This window comes from Thamnophis sirtalis, unplaced genomic scaffold (assembly GCF_051295495.1).
Source record: "Thamnophis sirtalis isolate CommonGarterSnake01/CBP01778 unplaced genomic scaffold, rThaSir2_p1.2 scaffold_6, whole genome shotgun sequence".
Taxonomy (NCBI): Eukaryota; Metazoa; Chordata; class Lepidosauria; order Squamata; family Natricidae; genus Thamnophis; species Thamnophis sirtalis.
The window spans coordinates 83,262,412-83,279,600 of record NW_028261386.1 but is presented as its reverse complement, the minus strand read 5'-3'; the positions used below and the strand labels follow the sequence as shown (position 1 = coordinate 83,279,600).

Here is a 17,189-nt window from a genome sequence, read left to right as displayed (position 1 = left end):
CTTCGAATCACAATTGAGCCCAAAATTTATGTTGCAAAGTGAAATTTTTGTTAAGTGAATTTTGCCCCATTTTATAACTTTTCTTGCCACATTTATTAAGTAAGTCACTGCAGTTGTTAAATTAGTAACATGCTTGTTAAGTGAATATGGTGTCACCATTGACTTTGCTTCTCAGAAGGTTGCAAAATGGGATCACATGACCCTGGGACACTGCAATTGTCATAAATATGAGTCAGTTGCCAAGCATCTGAATTTTGATCATGCGACCACCAGTCATACAGTATATAGAAAAATGGTCATAAATTAATTTATTCAGTGCTGTTGTAACTTCAAACGGTCACTAAGTGAATGGTTATAAGTAGAGGACAACCTATACTTCATAACCCAAAATTTTGGCCACAGCAGGACAGCCTTCACAGAAAAGACAGCAGAAGTTCATTGTATTTCTATGCACTTCACTGTATAATTGAAACAGAGCTTTGGATAGCACAACTTTCTAATTCAAGTATGTTTGTTTCAGATTGTTTGTTGATAGCCTAGTAATTTAAATGTAAATGACAGCAGTTTAAATAAACACTCAGATGTTTTGAATTCTCTTAGGTGAGATTTAAGAGGGGAAGAAGGAACTGTTTGCACCATTACAGTTTTTTTCCTAAGACATTTAAACATTTAAACAAATTATAATTTCCCTTTTCAAAATAGTATGAGTATTAGAAAAATAGTTTTCATAAGCACTGGGGGTTTTGTTTCTATTTGAACTTACCCTTTTCTACTAAAAATCAAAACAAAAAAGTTTGCTACTGTACCTTTAGGTTGCAATTTTATAACAAATTCTTGGCAGTGGCAAATAAACATAGCTAGGATGGTGATATACAACGCTTTTGATTCAATCGTGCCATTTCTAAAGAATTTTGTGTGAAGAAGCTATGTTTGGCAAAAGTATTTTTCCCTTCCTTTGAACACTGCGCTGGTGCTTTGTTTATAACTTTTGTCTAGGAAAACAAGGCATTGTTGAATTCTTTAGGCACAATACCCGTGCTGATTATGTTAGGCTGCTCACAAAAGTCCTCTATAAGTTTTTTTAAAATCTTCTTGAGGTTGTGATCGTATGTCAACATGAATTCACCAGCACTTTCTATATTCCCAGGGACAGCCATGGGGAATCTGAATGTGAGGATATCAAACCAGGTAGTAAATACCAGATGGTACAACTAAGATGAGGAAAACTTAGGGAGAAATCCATGAGTGCTGCGTTATGGATTATTTCAGAAGCTAGTTTTAGATTTTTTGGATATGGGGAATGTGTCATGGAGGAAAGGTGTGGAGTCTGGACCATCATCTTGGCTGATTCATCTCCTCAACTTATTGAATGTTGATAAATTGAATGTGCACAGGGATGTCTTCATGTGCCACTATTCACATATGTGGCCCAGCACAAAAATTTCAGGTATCCCGAGTGTGGTTCTGATCAAATGCCATGTATAAAATTGTCAATATACCTGCTGTGTTTTAAGTGTATTAAGATATTCCTGTTGAATCTCTACATAGTTAAGTGCATGAGAATGCAAAAAATAAGAGATCAGGTCTATTCTGCAGTTTGGAAGCAGCTGAGTTTTTTATTTTATTTATTTTGTCAAGCATCTATCAATATATAAGAATAAACATGATTTTGAAATGGATACAAACAAAAAGGAACATTAGGACAGGTTGGTGCGCTTACTCCTTTATTATTTCTTTATTTATTTCCTTATTCCTTTAACACTACAGGAAACTTGCATTTTGTCTGTGCTCGGTGCAAATGGATTCTTTCCAAAGCGTCAAAGGTTTCCTAAGCAGGAGCAAGGCTCTGCTGCCAGCTGTGCTCTGATGCTGAAACGTGAAAGAGCCCAGAGACATCCTGTGCCAGTGCTGAAGAGAGGGGAACATAGACAAAAGTGTCAAGGCTGGAAATTTCTAAAGCTTGCATTCACAGACGAGAAAGCAGCCTAGGCAAACTTAGATAAGAAGCTTCCTGGAAAGCAAAACGAAGGGTGTGTGTGTGTGTGTGTGTGTGTGTGTGTGTGTGCGCGCGGGCGCACGTCTGAAACTTTGGGAGGTTGGCTAGGCTTCCTAACCATTTAGGTCTCTGAGCGGCGATGGATAAGTCAAATTGGCGATAACGCGATTGGAAACTCGGACAATCGGAGCCTTCAGCGGCTCTGCGCTTTCCCCAGGATATTTGTTCGTCTGTCTGGGGCTTATTGCCATGCAAAGGGGCTGACATCAGAGCACCTTTTGTTGCTTAAAAGCTTTCTCCCGGAGAGAGAGAGAGAGCCCTGACTAGGAGTCATGTGGAGTTGGGAGAGTCCATGTCGGGAAAAGGGCAGAGAACCTGAGTTACTTCACCGACAAGTTGAAACCTAACGCCCAGCCGCTTCCCAGATTCAGCTGGCAGATCCTGGCTACGCTTGTTTCGTTCAGGCTTCTTTTGCGCTCGCCGAAAGAAGGGAAGGGACCCCCGGTGGTGGTTTTCTCCTGAACGCTGGAGCAGAGTTTTCACTCGACACCCCCCCCCCTCCACAGAAAGAAGGTGGTTCGCGCCACGCTCTGCTCTGCCATCCTGTTGCTTGGCCACGACAAGTAGGCAAAGTTCGTACGGGACATGGAAGCGCTCTGGCGCGCCCAGAAGAGCTGAGCCCGAGTCCGGCGGCGTTTCCCAAAGGGTCCCGCGGCCTCCCATCTGCCCTTGCCCCTCGCTGAGGGAGAGCCAGGCAAGAGGCGCGGCGGCATGCTGGACAGGCTGGCCAGAAAGATACCGTCTGGGGAGGCTGTAGCAGCGGCCAGGCGCGAAGTTTGAGGCTGCGGGGCGCGCCAGGCTCCCCTCTGCGGGGCTCGCGTGTTGAGCCGCCCTGGCTGAGAGGCAGCAGGCGATGGAGGAGGAAGAGGAGCAAGCCTCGGCTGTCGAGTCCCAGGAGGGCGCCAGCAGCAGCAGCAGCGTCCCCGAAAGTTTCTCCAGGCTTTGGACGGATGTCATGGGGATCTTGGTGAGCGGCTGCTCTACGGAGACGGGAAAGGTGACCGGGATGGTGCGCTGGGGCGGGGGGGGGAGGGTGCGCTTGGGCATCCTCTTTCGAAAGGGGACTTTTGGGAACAAAATGTGCCAGTCCCAAGAGTAGCCTTGCTGGTGGAGGGGGGGTTGTTCTGGATCGGGCGCATTGAGATGGATGGGGGGAGGGAATCGTTTGACCAGAAGCGGCACCTCTTGCTTTGCACGCCGGTGCTGCTTCTTGGCCATCCTAAATCCCGCTTGGCTTGCGCAACCCGCCCAGGAAGGTGTCGGGCGGGATAGGAAGTCCTGGGGGTTTTGTTTTGTTTTATTTTGGGTTCACGAATTTCTCCCTTTTCTTGTGCTGCAGCGGAGGGGACAGTTTTAGGTGGGTTTCCAATGTATGGGCTGAATACGCTCACGTTTCAACTTTGCGCCAGCGTTAAAAGGAAAAGTGTGTGTTGGGATGGGGGGGGCGTTCATAGAGTGATTCATCGGGTCTTCGTAAAGCTCTGGATTACGGAGTACGAGGGAAGCTCAACATGTTGCTTTCATGTTGCCGATCTCTTCCTCCCTCCCCTGAGGTTCAATAATTCAATAGCTGCGGTGGATCTGAAATGTTCAGCTACACTATGCATGCCCTGAATTTAATTAGTTTAAGCATTATAGCCACACCAGTTGCAAAGTAGGGGGAGAGCTGACTGATGAAATACTTAACTCTTCAACTTCTAACCACTGAATGGCAAGCTAAGATCACAGAATGGGGTTGTTGACTTTTGAACACAAATGATACATTTTTGTTCTAAAGCACAGTCAGGTGTTCTTTTCTATGCAATGCCCATTGTTTATTTTTGTGACCTCCTAATGATCGGAAGCAACCAACCCCCAGTTTATTTATTTCAAGATTAACTCAATGCAACCATCAGGAGTCAAGTGATGTGAGAGCATCTGATGTATACGTTTTGAAATAAATTGTTCTAAAGGACCCCAAGCCATTTCTTTTCTTGACCTTTTCTTTTTCTATATTTCTTTGGGGAAATTAAGAGTGAGAAAAAATCAGCAAATTTTAGTATATTAGACTCTGGCAATGTATTTTTTCTTTTAAAATATGTTGTTTGATATGTTTAAATATGCCTATGGCAGGGAAGACAGCAAGAGATGTAATCGCCTATAGGCTTATCACTTAAACTATGTGATGCTTGTCTAGAAATATCAATTAGTTGCACAGTTATTAATAACTTTAAAAGTTAATTTCAAAAAGCAATATGTATTAATTGTGTTTTTCTCTCCCCTATGCTGAGTGTCAGTTTAATAGAACTTTTGTTAACAGGCATATTTCCTTATCATTTGATACTAGGAAAAGTAGAAAGTGAAAGAAGGAAAGCTTTTAATATTAACATCCTTTGGACATTAATTAATATAATGAGCTATGTGCTCTAGATTGGACTTTGCTTACTCCCCCTCCCTTTTTAAAAAAATTGGAGAGAGTTGCTAAGGGCTTCCTTCCAATATCTTTTTGGCACATTTCAATAATGTGCAGGGTGAGTTAAACTGGGTGAGACAAACTTTAAATTAGGTATCGGAAGAAGGTTAATGGATCAAAAGTCTGCCAACTTTGTAGTACAGCTGCTGCAGTGAGATTGCGACCTATAGCTGGGAATTCAGATTGTAGAATCAATGGTGTGGATAGTACTAGGGTCATAATGAAGGAATAACTGAGTATGCAGGCTGAAATGTTTTAAACTTGAGAAACAAATGGATGCAGTAGTCTTTATGATCCACATCTGTAAAAGCTTCTAGGCTGACAAAAAGAATGCAACAGCAGTCACTCAGTTGCTATCCCCACTGATGTTACAGGTGATTACATCTCTGCCTTCAAAGATATGGGAATTGGCGAATAACCATGCAGGGTGGATTACTTCAGAGCCATGATGGCAAACCTATGGCCCACATGCCAGAAGTGGCACACAAAGCTATCTCTTCAGGCATGCGAGCCATCACCCGTTGCTCTTCTAGGTTCTGGTGCGACGGCCAGCTGGTGTTCAGGCATGTGGGAGCACTAGAAAGCGGACGAGCACCACCCATTGCACATGCGTGTGCCAGACGATGATCTTCCAGTTTCTGGTGCACACATGCACACTGACCAGCTGGTCTTCACACGCACATGCATGCCAGAAACAAAAAGATCAGGTGGCCAGTGCGCATGCACACACTGGAAACTGGAATATCATCTTCCCAGCATGCGCACTGGGTGGCTGTGTTTCCAGCATACGCATGCTCATGCTCCCATTTTGGCACTTGGTGCCGAAAAAGTTTGCCAACACTGCCCCAGGGGATAATATGGACTAGCTTGTAGTTGGAAGTGCACACTTTTTCTCAGATTGAGGACTCTGCCAGGTGTTGTATGGCATGGCAAGTCCTATCCTTCAAAATTGGGAGAACCAATGTTCAATTTTGGGAGGAGGCATTAAGGCAGGAATGTCAAACTCAAGGCCCATTGGCTAGATCTGGCCTTCGGGGTGCTTAAATCTGACCTGGGGGCCAGCCTGGAAGGACTGGCCTGGAAGGACTGGCCCGCCATGCCTCTGACAATGAAAATGGGCCACAGAGGGCGAATTCCGCCCTGTGCCCCTTTATGTCCGGCAAAGTCCTGGAGGAGGTGTCCATCCTGTCTCCCCCAACTTCCCCCCGCCAAAGCCTGTCCGCAGAGAACAACAGTGCTGATCCGGCCCTCGAAGAAATTCAGTTTGACTCTCCTGCATTAAGAGATTAAATGAGCCTTCAGCTCTACAAGGTTTAAGGCAATCATTTTGCCACCCAAAGACCCCAAACCCCTGAAAAAGCGAATGAAAAGGATGTTGCTCAGGGTGCTTGTGTGTCACATGTATCCCTGCAGTCATGACATCTAGTCTTATGTACCATTAATATCTAGAAACCAAAATTTTCCTTGTCTTCATATAAACAAGTCAATTGTTGGTGGTAGAATGTTGGCATTATTTGAGCAAATCAGTGTTCCAGACATCAAAAATAATCATTTATTTCATAGGTAGACTGGAACTTTGAAAAACAAAGATAGTTTTCAATAGACTTGTATATATTTAATTATGTTTGAAAAACTTCAGAAACAGCCAAAGCTGGGATAGTGTTAGCATTAAATTGTTGTACTCTTATTGATACTGTTATTTTCTACTTCAGGAATTTTGAGACTGTGTAAATTTATATGTAGATTCTAATTCATATACTACATGAATATGAAAAGGGTTTTTTATTTTGAAGATATAATATTTGAAAATAAAATGTTGGTTTTTTTTTCCAATGACAATTTGGGCTGTTCAGCTTCCTTGCAAGACAGAAGCCAAAGGAAACTGCACATATACTCTGGAGTAATGGAATGAGAATCTTAATTGTATAGCTTGTGATATTAGATAATCAGATTCTTGAAGCCATGTGTTAAAAAATTATCTTATCTCTACAGGAAATCACTGCCAGTAAACAAAAATGGGTTGGGAATATTTCAGAAATCAGAGTTAGAGGAAAAATAAGGTTATACTATTGTTTTTTTCGGAAATGATATCATACTCTCACTCCAATCTGAATAATGTGTTCCTGCCTTGAAGTATTTATTATCAGAATAATTCACTGTCCATATACTTTATTTACTAGTTTCCTTGGAATTTCATAAGAGTAAATTTGTCTCGTGACTTGTTTCACAAGCTTTTTTTATTTAAATAAAATCCTACTAAACTGGATTGTTAGTGGGTCAGAATCTGCCACAACTGGCTTTTCTTCTTTCTAATAATTCTTTTTATTGTGTAATGATAATAATTGGTCAATTATTCCATTGTGCTGATGAAAGGAGAACCATATCCAACTCAGACCATAGTTATGATGTGCACTTATCAGAGCTTGATTGGAAAATTTGCTCTGATGCCACTCCTACCACAACTAAATAATACTTCAGGAAATAATTGTATTTGCTGAACTGAAAATGACTATCCTGCCATGTTACTTGTTCTTTCTAATTAACCTCAGGAAACATTTCTACACTATTCACTGCACTACAATCTTAGCATGTAAGAGTGGCTTTCCCAGTTCTTAATTAACGCAACAGTATTCATTGGGTTCAAAACCCCTTTCTCCATAGTGTTACACTAATTACAGTTTGGAGTTATGTCTGTATATGTCCACATGAGTACAACATAAAGTAGGTAGGTACTTTGTTTTATAATACTGTAATTGTTTAGCACTATTGAAGAAAATTTTATGTTGTCCACAATCTCAGAAGTGTACATTTTAAAGAAGTATTTAGAAGAACACTATTATGTTAAATGAAGTATTCTAAATAATAAATAATTCAGCAAACCTATCAATTATATCTCATACTCATTGTACCAAAATGAGTACACATTCTATTCATTTACTTCAGTCTAATATTATAATTGAAAACCTTCACTTTTTTCAACATTTGCAATTATAAATGAAATGATACATTACAAAAAAAATATAGAAAATAATGTCTGATTTAATTAAAAATGTTAAACATGTAATTTTTAAAAATGAACTATTATGTAATATAACATAATTCAATAAAATGTGGAGGTTCATATACTATTTTGAAACTTGGTTATTTGAAAGAAGTTTAGTAATTTTAGGAGGGAACAATATATTTTATCTTTTTTATTATTTTCTTGGGGGGGAAAAATCCCTTTTCATTAAAAACTGGAACAGGATCAAACCATATAGAAGTACTAGACAAAACAAAAATCCCTTTAGCTGTTAAATATTTATAAGCTTACCCAAAATTTATTATAAAAAGATATTTAAAATAAAATATTTATATTGGAACATCTGGAAATACATAGTTTTAAAATAATCTGCAAATTTTATATTTTTCCAAATTTTATTTTAAAATTTAAATTCTGTATTGGAGAATGAGGTGTTTGGATATATTATTTTTGTTGTGAATATATTAACTAATTAAAAGTATACATGTTGATGATTGCTAACGATATTTAACCACAGTTCATCAGTGTAAATGACAGCCCTTCTTCATTCAAAAATCAGGAAAGAAAACCACAGGACTCCATTTGTTGAAATCAAGTGTACTTTTACTAATTATAAATAAATAGAAGCTAAGCTAAGCTAAGTCTGGTTATTTAGGCGCGAAAGCGAATAATATATTTTATAATTCATTCCCCTCCCCTTGGCATCCCGTGTACAATCCAATCATAATTCTCCCAAATGTCAGGTGTGAGATAACATTGAAAGGCATCACCAGGATGGAATGCTGGACCGTTGGCCTTGGCGGGAAACACTCCTCCTCCACATGCGCAGTAAGGTGGTCAGTCCAAAATCTAGAATCTTCCTCCAGCACAACAATGAGTCCCCTCCCAAATACCATGCCCCCCCTCCCCGTTTCAATGGCAGCCGAAGCAGTAGCAAAGCGGAGGCAAAGCGGAGGCTGACATCTGGCCCTCCTCCAGAAAAAGGCGGTCAGACCTGCAGAATGACAAAACACAAACAAACAGACGTACAACAAAACACAAAAAGGGGAAAAGGGGCGAGGAAGAGAGAGAGAAGAGAGAAAAATTTGTCAGGAAACCAGCCAAATCAGGGCTTGTCAGGATAAGTGGAATAGAACTGGCGGAGCAATTTAGGGGCCTGAACATGGGACTTGTCCACCCATTCGGCATGAGAGGGGGGAAAATGCTTCCAAGCCACCAAGTACTGGACACAATTCCGGCGTTTACGGGAGTCCAAAATGTCACGAGCTTCGAAATGTTTTTCACCAACAGCGGGGCGGGCGGTGGTGGAACAGGTGGACGTAAAGACGAAGTGCGAACAGGCTTTATGAGGTTTACATGAAAAACAGGGTAAACCCGGTTGAGGTGTTTATGCAGTTGCAGCCGAACAGAAACAGGATTGATGATCTTGATAATAGGAAACAGGCCAACATATTTAGGCCCCAACTTCTTTGACTTCTGAGGAGTCTGAAGAAATCTGGTGGACAGATAAACCTGATAAACCTGATCACCAACCTTGTAATCATATGGCTTAGTCCGTTTCTTATCAGCCTGTTTCTTATGTGCGCGATGCGCAGCGTCCAAAGTTTGGAGTGCTAAAGGCCAAACGCGCCAAAGGTGATCACTCCACTCAGACAGAGACGACACTTGGGGCTGCTCACGAGGAGCCTCAGGAATGGGCACAAAATCCTGGCCATACACCACCCGGAAAGGGGTGAAGCCAGTGCTGCTATGCACAGAATTATTACAAGCCACCTCCACGTGCGGCAACAAGTCCACCCAATCATCTTGCTGGTAGTTGATGAAACAATGTAAATACTGTTCCAGAACAGAATTAGTCCTCTCACAAGCCCCATTAGTCTGAGGGTGGTGGGTGGAGCTTAAGCCCTGGGCGGAGCCAATTCGCTTCAGAAACTCCCTCCAGAACACGGAGGTGAACTACACACCCCTATCTGAAATGATGCGGTCGGGCACCCCATGTAAGCGGTAAATGTGGGAGATGAACATCTTAGCGAGAGTCTTAGCAGACGGAATCTTGGAACAAGGGATGAAATGGACTTGCTTGGAGAACAAGTCGGTAACTACCCAGATAACAGTGTGTCCCTGACTCTCAGGGAGTTCGACAATGAAGTCCATAGAGATTTCCTTCCAAGGGGTGACAGGGTGAGCTACAGTTTGGAGCAGTCCTTGTGGTTTCCCCGGTGGGCGTTTAGCAGCGGCACAAACGGGACAACTGGCAACATAACGTTCAATGTCCTTTTTCAAATAAGGCCACTAAAACTGTCTCTTGAAGAGATGGAGCGTTTTCACAAAACCAAAATGCCCCGCCATCCGGGAATCATGAGCTCGCTGAAGAACAAGTAGGCGAAGAGACGTAGGAATGTAAAGTTTTGCCCCAATCCAGGGCAATTCATCCCTTATGGTACACTAGATGTGTTTAAACAAGTGAAAACCCAGAAATTAATATGGTTTCCTTACGAAAAAGTTAGATTTGGCTGTCTAAAGGGTCCCTTCCAATGTAATGATTTCATCACTCATGTGCTGCTGGAACCAATCATCATCAGGGAGGGCTTTCTTGAGATTGGAAAGAAAGTCCTGGGACATCTCCACCTTAGAACGTGCTTGATGTCTAGTAATCACCGGAGCAGCGAGGCTCGTCATGGGAATGACAGGCTGGACCACACTGAGCTTAGAACAGTTGTATTGAGGAAGCCTGGATAAAGCATCAGCTATAAAATTCTTCCCCCCCAGAATGTATTTCAGGGTGAAATTAAAACGATTGAAATGCTGAGCCCAGCGCATCTGTTTAGGAGAAAGTCTCCTGGAAGTTCTCAAAGCTTCCAAATTTTTAAGGTCAGTCCACACCTCAAACGGGTGCTTTGCGCCCTCCAGAAAATGGCGCCAAGTGGCCAAAGCCCAACGAATAGCAATCGCTTCCTTCTCCCAAATAGCCCAACGTCTCTCCGTGTCAGTCAGTTTGCGAGAGGTGTATGCGCAGGGTTGTAACTTATCTTGATCATTGGCCTGAAGCAATACGGCCTCCACAACCACGTCGCTGGCATCAGCCTGAACCACAAAAGGCGCATCCATATCCGGGTGCTTGAGGACCGGTTCCTCGGCAAAAAGCCGTTTCAACTTCTCAAAGTCAGCTTGAGACTCCATGGCCCAATCCAACGGCTTGCTAGGCTTGGGTTTTGGCCCACCTTTGGACTTCAATAGGTTAGTTATGGGAAGAGCTATCTTAGCAAAAGAAGGGATGAATTGGCAATAGAAATTGGCAAATCCCAAAATTTTTTGCAACTGCCTGTGTGTACGAGGGGCCTCCCACTCAGTGACCGCTTTTACCTTAGCGGGGTCCATCTCAACACCTGCGTGGGAGATATGATAGCCTAGGTAATCAATCTTCTCCTGATGGAATTCACATTTGGACAATTTGGTATAAAGCTCCGCGGCCCGCAGCTTCTTCAGCACAGTACGAACCTGCTTTACGTGTTCCTCACATGTTTCCGTGTAAATAAGGATATCATCTAAATATACGATAACGCCTTCATAAAGATGGTCATGTAACACCTCATTAATTAACTGCATGAAGACCGCAGGCGCCCCCTGTAGGCCAAATGGCATCACACGAAATTGGAAACAGCCAAGGGGGCAGTTGAAAGCTGTTTTCCACTTGTCTCCCTCTTTAATACGGACTCTATAGTATGCTTCTCTCAAGTCCAGTTTAGTGAAAATGCGGCCCTTCCCCAGTTGGGCCAGCATGTCCTTCATCAGTGGCAATGGGTACAGGTTCTGGGCAGAGATGCAGTTCAAGTTTTTGAAATTCACACATAATCTGAGAGAGCCATCTTTCTTTTCTCTGAACAGCACAGGAGCCGCTACCTTGGGTCTAGCCGGCTCAATAAAACCCCTTTCCAAATTTTTGTCAATGAATCTTCTCATCTCCTCCATTTCCCTAGGGGACATTGAATATATCTGGGGCTTGGGAAGCTTCACCCCAGGCAAAATATCAATGGTGCAATCAGTGGGTCTGTGAGGGGGGGGAGTTTATCAGAAGATTTCTCACTAAACACTCCCCTTAGATCCCAATATTCTTTCGGAATTTTCTCCTCCCCTTCAATCCTCTCCTGCCCCCTGGCTGCCAATGTGGGGCTAGAATCAGCAGGGTCTGGAGTCTCAACCTCCCTTCCAGGGGGTGCGCTAGTGCAAATGTGTAACCACCCCTTCCTCCAGTTAATGCGAGGGTTCCATTTACGAAGCCAGGGGAGTCCCAAAATAAGGGGCCGGTCCATTCCAGGTGCCACAATAAAAGTGATTAATTCTTGATGGGTCCCCATTTTCATCTCTAAGGGTTCAGTAGAAAAATGAACAGGACCCCCTCCTGCAATAGAACCATCAATCTGGCAAAAAACAATAGGGGTTTTCAAAGTCCTCAATTTTAAGCCAAGTTTTTCCACTATTGCTGGACTTATCTTACAGCGAGAACAACCCGAATCCAGTAGAGCTAAAAGTTTTTCAGTCGCGCCAGAAGGTGGCACTCTTAGTTCAATTGGGATAAACATGGGGCCTCTGTTTGAACTTACCCAACGATGAGACCGTTCCTCATCTGATTCGTCAGAAGAACTGGAACCAACGTCTCCCTCCTCCTCCCACTGGAAATGCTGGGGAACATTTTCAGCGGTGCACGCAGCCTCTCTCTTCTTGCCCGGGGCCTTACTTGCTCTTCCCTCTCTTCAGGGAGGGGGTGGAGCGGTCTGAGCCATTTTTACTCGGCAATTCATGGCGCGATGGCCTTCCTTTCCGCAGCGGAAGCACGTGAAAGGCTTGGTTTTGCTGGTGAAGCTTCCTTTTCCCTCACTTCTGCGGCGGAGGGGGGCTTTTGGAGCAGCTGGGGGGATTTCTCCACTTCTCCCTCTTTCATGCATTGAAGCCTGGCCAAATCCAACTCAACATCTGCTGCATGTTCATACCAAGCAGTCACCCGGTGAGGAATGTGTCTGTTAATGCACTGCTGGTATATTTTTTCATTCAATCCCTCAGCAAACTGATCCAACAAAGCGTCTTCTGACCACTCCCTCATATAGGCTGACAACTGTTGAAATTCCTGGACATAATCTGCTACCAATCTATTTCCCTGTTTCAGGGCCATAAATTTCACCCGCCTGCGTCTCTTGATCAGCAGGTCATGAAACCTCCTCTTCATTGCAGCCATAAAGTCATTAAAATTCCTCAGGAGAGGGGAATTGCATTTGTGTAGGCCCACCATCCATTCGGCTGCTTTTTTCTCCAAGGACATTAAGACCATCCTTACTTTCATATCGAATTGAATTGAATTGAATTGAATTTATTATATTTCTATGCCGCCCTATTCCCAGAAGAGACTCAGGGCAGCTCACAAACCAAGTTGGGGGGGGGATACAAATAGGGGAAAAAAGGACATAGACAAAACAATACCACAGTTTAAAAACAATCAACAGCCACACCATTCAAGCGGGGACAAGAACTCATCAGCCCCAGGCCTGTCGGAACAGCCAGGTTTTAAGGGCTTTGCAGAAAGCTTGGAGGGTGGTGAGGGTCCGAATCTCCACAGGAGATATATCATCAGTTTCTCAATCAGGTCCATAGATTTCCATATAATTCCAGACCTGAATGATAAAAAGGCCTAAAGTTTTAGGGTCACCATCGTATTTTACAGTTAAGGGAGGGACTTTTGCCATTCGGGGTCGTCTGCCCCCCCTACTCTTTGAGTGGCCCTAGCTGGGGGGGAGGCTGGTTCTGGGTTTTCTTGCGCCCAACCCCCCCCTCAGCTTCTTCACCCTCTCTTAACCTATGCATTGAGTACCTTTGCTCAAGATCTTCAGCCTGCTCCCTTTCCACTGCTCTTTCACGGCTTTTGCATTCAGACCAAGCTTCCTTGAGGAGCCTCATGGCATAGGACAGCTTGTAATCCTCTTCCCCAGCGTCACCCCAATCCGCTGATTTTTTCTTGGGTCTCCTTCTCGTGACTCCAGCATCCAACTCCTCCAACTCCTCTTTTTGTCCCACACCCAAAGTCCATCGGGGACGAACAGTAGGCTCTTCTACTCTTAGTCCAGCCAGCCTTTCAGTTAAAGATGGTTCTGCCGTCGCTCCCTCAGTTTCCTCTTGGTCACTCACATGCAAAGACATTTCTTTTCTTCTTGTAAGGACACCCCCCTCGGTAGGTTGTAGCTCCGGGTGGGGTGGAAGTGAGACTTAACTTAATTGTCAGCCCTTCTTTATTCAAAAATCAGGAAAGAAAACCACAGGACTCCATTTGTTGAAATCAAGTGTACTTTTACTAAATAAATGAATAGAAGCGAAGCTAAGCTAAGTCTGGTTATTTAGGCGCGGAAGCGAATAATATATTGTATAATTCATTCCCCTCCCCTTGTCATCCCGTGTACAGTCCAATCATAATTCTCCCAAATGTCAGGTGTGAGATAACGTCGAAAGGCATCACCAGGATGGAATGCTGGACCGTTGACCTTGGCGGGAAACACTCCTCCTCCACATGCGCAGTAAGGTGGTCAGTCCAAAATCTAGAATCTTCCTCCAGCACAACAATGAGTCACCTCCCAAATACCATGCCCCCCCTCCCCGTTTCAATGGCAGCCGAAGCAGTAGCAAAGTGGAGGCAAAGAGGAGGCTGGCAGTAAAGATTAATGTCATCATTTTACTGTTTCATTCAAAAGTTTAGTCTTGCTAATCAATTTGTATGTTTCAATCAACAGAATATTTCAGTAATAGAAAGTTAAACATACAGGTATATCTCAGAGATACTGAGGTTCTGTTCAGACTATTACAATAAAGGAAATATCACAATAAAGCTAGGTATGAATGTTTCGGTTTGCTAATACACATAAAATTTATGTTTATATATATATATTGTAGTCTCTTTAAGTATGAAAAAGTATTATGTCTAAAAAACAATGTATGTACCTCAGTTAAAATACTTTATTGCTAAAAATGCAATTCATCTTCTGAGCATGCAGTGAGTGCTGGTAAAGGATCTTGTAAAAATGCAATAACTGTGAAGTGCAATAAAACACAGTATGCCTGTACATTTTTCTTCACATACTGTATGAATGTGTATTTAGTATTTAAGTGCACTTGTTTACAGAATCAAAATAAGAATCAAGTGAGTACAGCAGGTGCAAACATTTGAATGCTCAGTCAGCACTTTGCAATATTTCCTTTGTCAGAAATAACAGCTCCAACTGGTTCCTAGAGTTGGCCAAGACTTTATTTTATTTGGGGAATTTTCACTGTCTTCCTTGCAAAAACATCTTCAATTTCTGTAGGTTGGAGTTCTCTCCACCAATTTTCAATAATAAACATGTCCGAGAACTGTGAAGGCCATTCCAAAATATTTCCTTTCTGTAGTTCTTCATGCTTGATTTCAAAGTCATGTTGAAAAATATCAGCCATTTTTCAGCATCAGTTTTTTTCTGATGATATTTGCTTGTAGGAGATAGTAATTGAAATCATTCGGTTTGCTTGTAGGGTCATTTTTAGTCCTCTGGAGGCTTCAGGGAAGCCTCCTGAAGGTCCCTGAAGCCTCTGGAGGGCCTCCGGGGGGTGGGGGAGGCTGTTTTCACCCTCCCCATGCTCCTATAAAGCCTCTGGGCCATTTTTGCTCATTTTTCGCCCCACCCCCAGGAGCACGCTACAAGCCTCCTAAAAGCTATTCATGCCCCTCTTTTTTGGGGGGGAAAAAACGGGCCAATTTTTATGAAAAATGGGCCGTTTTGGGGAGGTCTGCAGAGTGCAAAAAAATTTTTTTTTTTAATTTGCCTCTTCAAAATCTTGGTGCATCTTATACTCTGAAAAATACGGTAAGTAATATAGTTAAGTGAATCTAGCTTCCCCGTTGAAGCTTGCCAGAAGGTCACAAAAGGTGATCCCAGGTCACTTCAACTATCATGAATATGACTCAGTTTTGCTAAGTGTCAGCCTATGGGAATGATGCAACAGTTGCAAATGTGAAAAATGGTCATAAGTCACTTTCTTTAGGGTCGTTGTAACTTTGAAGGTCACTAAATGGACCATTGTAAATCAAAGACTACCTTTATTCTTCTAGATATTGACTTGATTTTAGCAGTTTCAGTTTATGTTTCTTTCTTAACAATCTTTCCCAAAGTTGAAAGTACTAGTTGGAAATCTAGTTGGAAGCATTTAGCTTTTTGTAGTTGTCATTTTAAACAACTTTCCCTGGCTTTGCAAAAGTAAATTATCTTTATTTTGTAATGTTCAGATAGCTGCTTAGAGGAGCCAGTGGCTATTGAAAGTATTGTTGAATCATAGCTTGAGAGATTAGAGGAGACAAATTCAACTGTGGGACTGTCTCCTAATTAATTGCAAACCTAATTAGACATTTGTTCTTTTTATGCATTATTAACAATTTTGCAGTTTAAAAAAAGATTAACACTGAACCCATTGAAATTAATATTCTTATTTTGAAATAGTGAAACACCCACATAAAGAGCACATTCAACTTTGTAGAAAGATGTTGTACTTTGTTAACTACTGTTTATTTTGACAATTGACCACAGTTGCCTACATTTTTGCTGGCTACTGTACACATAGGAATTGTAAGCGAGGCAGCATTTAGTTAATTGGAACAGCAAAGAAAATTAAATACTTAAGTATGTGCACAAATATATACCTTTGATATATATGAACAGCATTATTGGTATAAATAAAATGGCACGTATATCTTTTCATGATTTTTAAGAATAAGATTGACTTTTTTAAAATAACGAATTGATGTCAGAATCAACTTCTTTATGGATATTAATGTAAGATCCTGGAAAATATTTGAATGGTGAAGTTTTTAAAAAAAACAATAGCATGACCATATTGGGAGAAGAACTAATATTTGTATCAATTAAGCTACCATTTCTTTACCCTTGAATCCAAGACTGAATGCTTTGGAGTAAAAGACACAAACCTTACAAACCATTACTTTGGTGTACTTGAACAGTAAGTAAAAAATAGGCCACAAGGGAAAGTAATTTGATTGGAAAGCTTTATGTGTGTGAACATTAAAGCTGCCAAGGCCAGAAACAAAAAACAAGAGACCAGATAGGAGTATTCTCAAAATACGATACAGGTGGCCCTCTTATCCAAGTCTGATAAAGGTCTAGCAAGAAGTTGGTAACCACATAAAAGTGGGAGTAAGAAACACAGAGTCCAAACTTTGGGGCTGTTACATTAGAGTAGGCTGGATTGCAAGATTCTTCCGTTGACATTATTTGAGCTCCTTGTATCTGTTACAAAAACAAATTGTCTATCTGAGCCTTCCCTTGACTTACCTGCTGCTAGCTCCTGAGTGCTGGTTGAGTTTGAGTTTTATTGTCTTATATCTTTAAATTCGATTTTAAGTGCAAAATCATCTTTTTTGTAATTAGTCTGTGGTTTTTAGTAGGGAAAATTAACATAAATATTTTGGCATCCAAAGGGTTGTGCTTGGCATTCTATACATACAGATGTAGAGAAGCTTCTTTTATTCCTAAGAGGTCATTCTTGAAGGTCAGGGTTGAGGGCTCTGGATGGGTTTCACCTGCTTTTCCTTCACTTTAGAACAGGGGTGTCAAATTTGTGTCATCACATGGTGATCA

General features: G+C 42.1%; 1 protein-coding gene across 4 annotated transcripts in view; it reads left to right on the top strand.

The window, feature by feature from the left end:
* The first annotated feature begins 2,139 nt into the window (after positions 1-2,139).
* The window catches only part of SASH1 (SAM and SH3 domain containing 1), a 209,807-nt gene continuing 194,757 nt past the window's right edge, over positions 2,140-17,189 (top strand). Inside the window, exon 1 of one of the 4 annotated variants that reach the window (XM_087718312.1) lies at positions 2,140-3,023. In XM_087718312.1, the coding sequence (XP_087574438.1) occupies positions 2,910-3,023 (114 nt within the window). In that variant the 5' untranslated portion in view covers positions 2,140-2,909. The remainder of the gene's footprint in view (positions 3,024-17,189) is intronic. The other 3 variants (XM_087718314.1, XM_087718313.1, XM_087718315.1) reach the window with 3 other exon arrangements.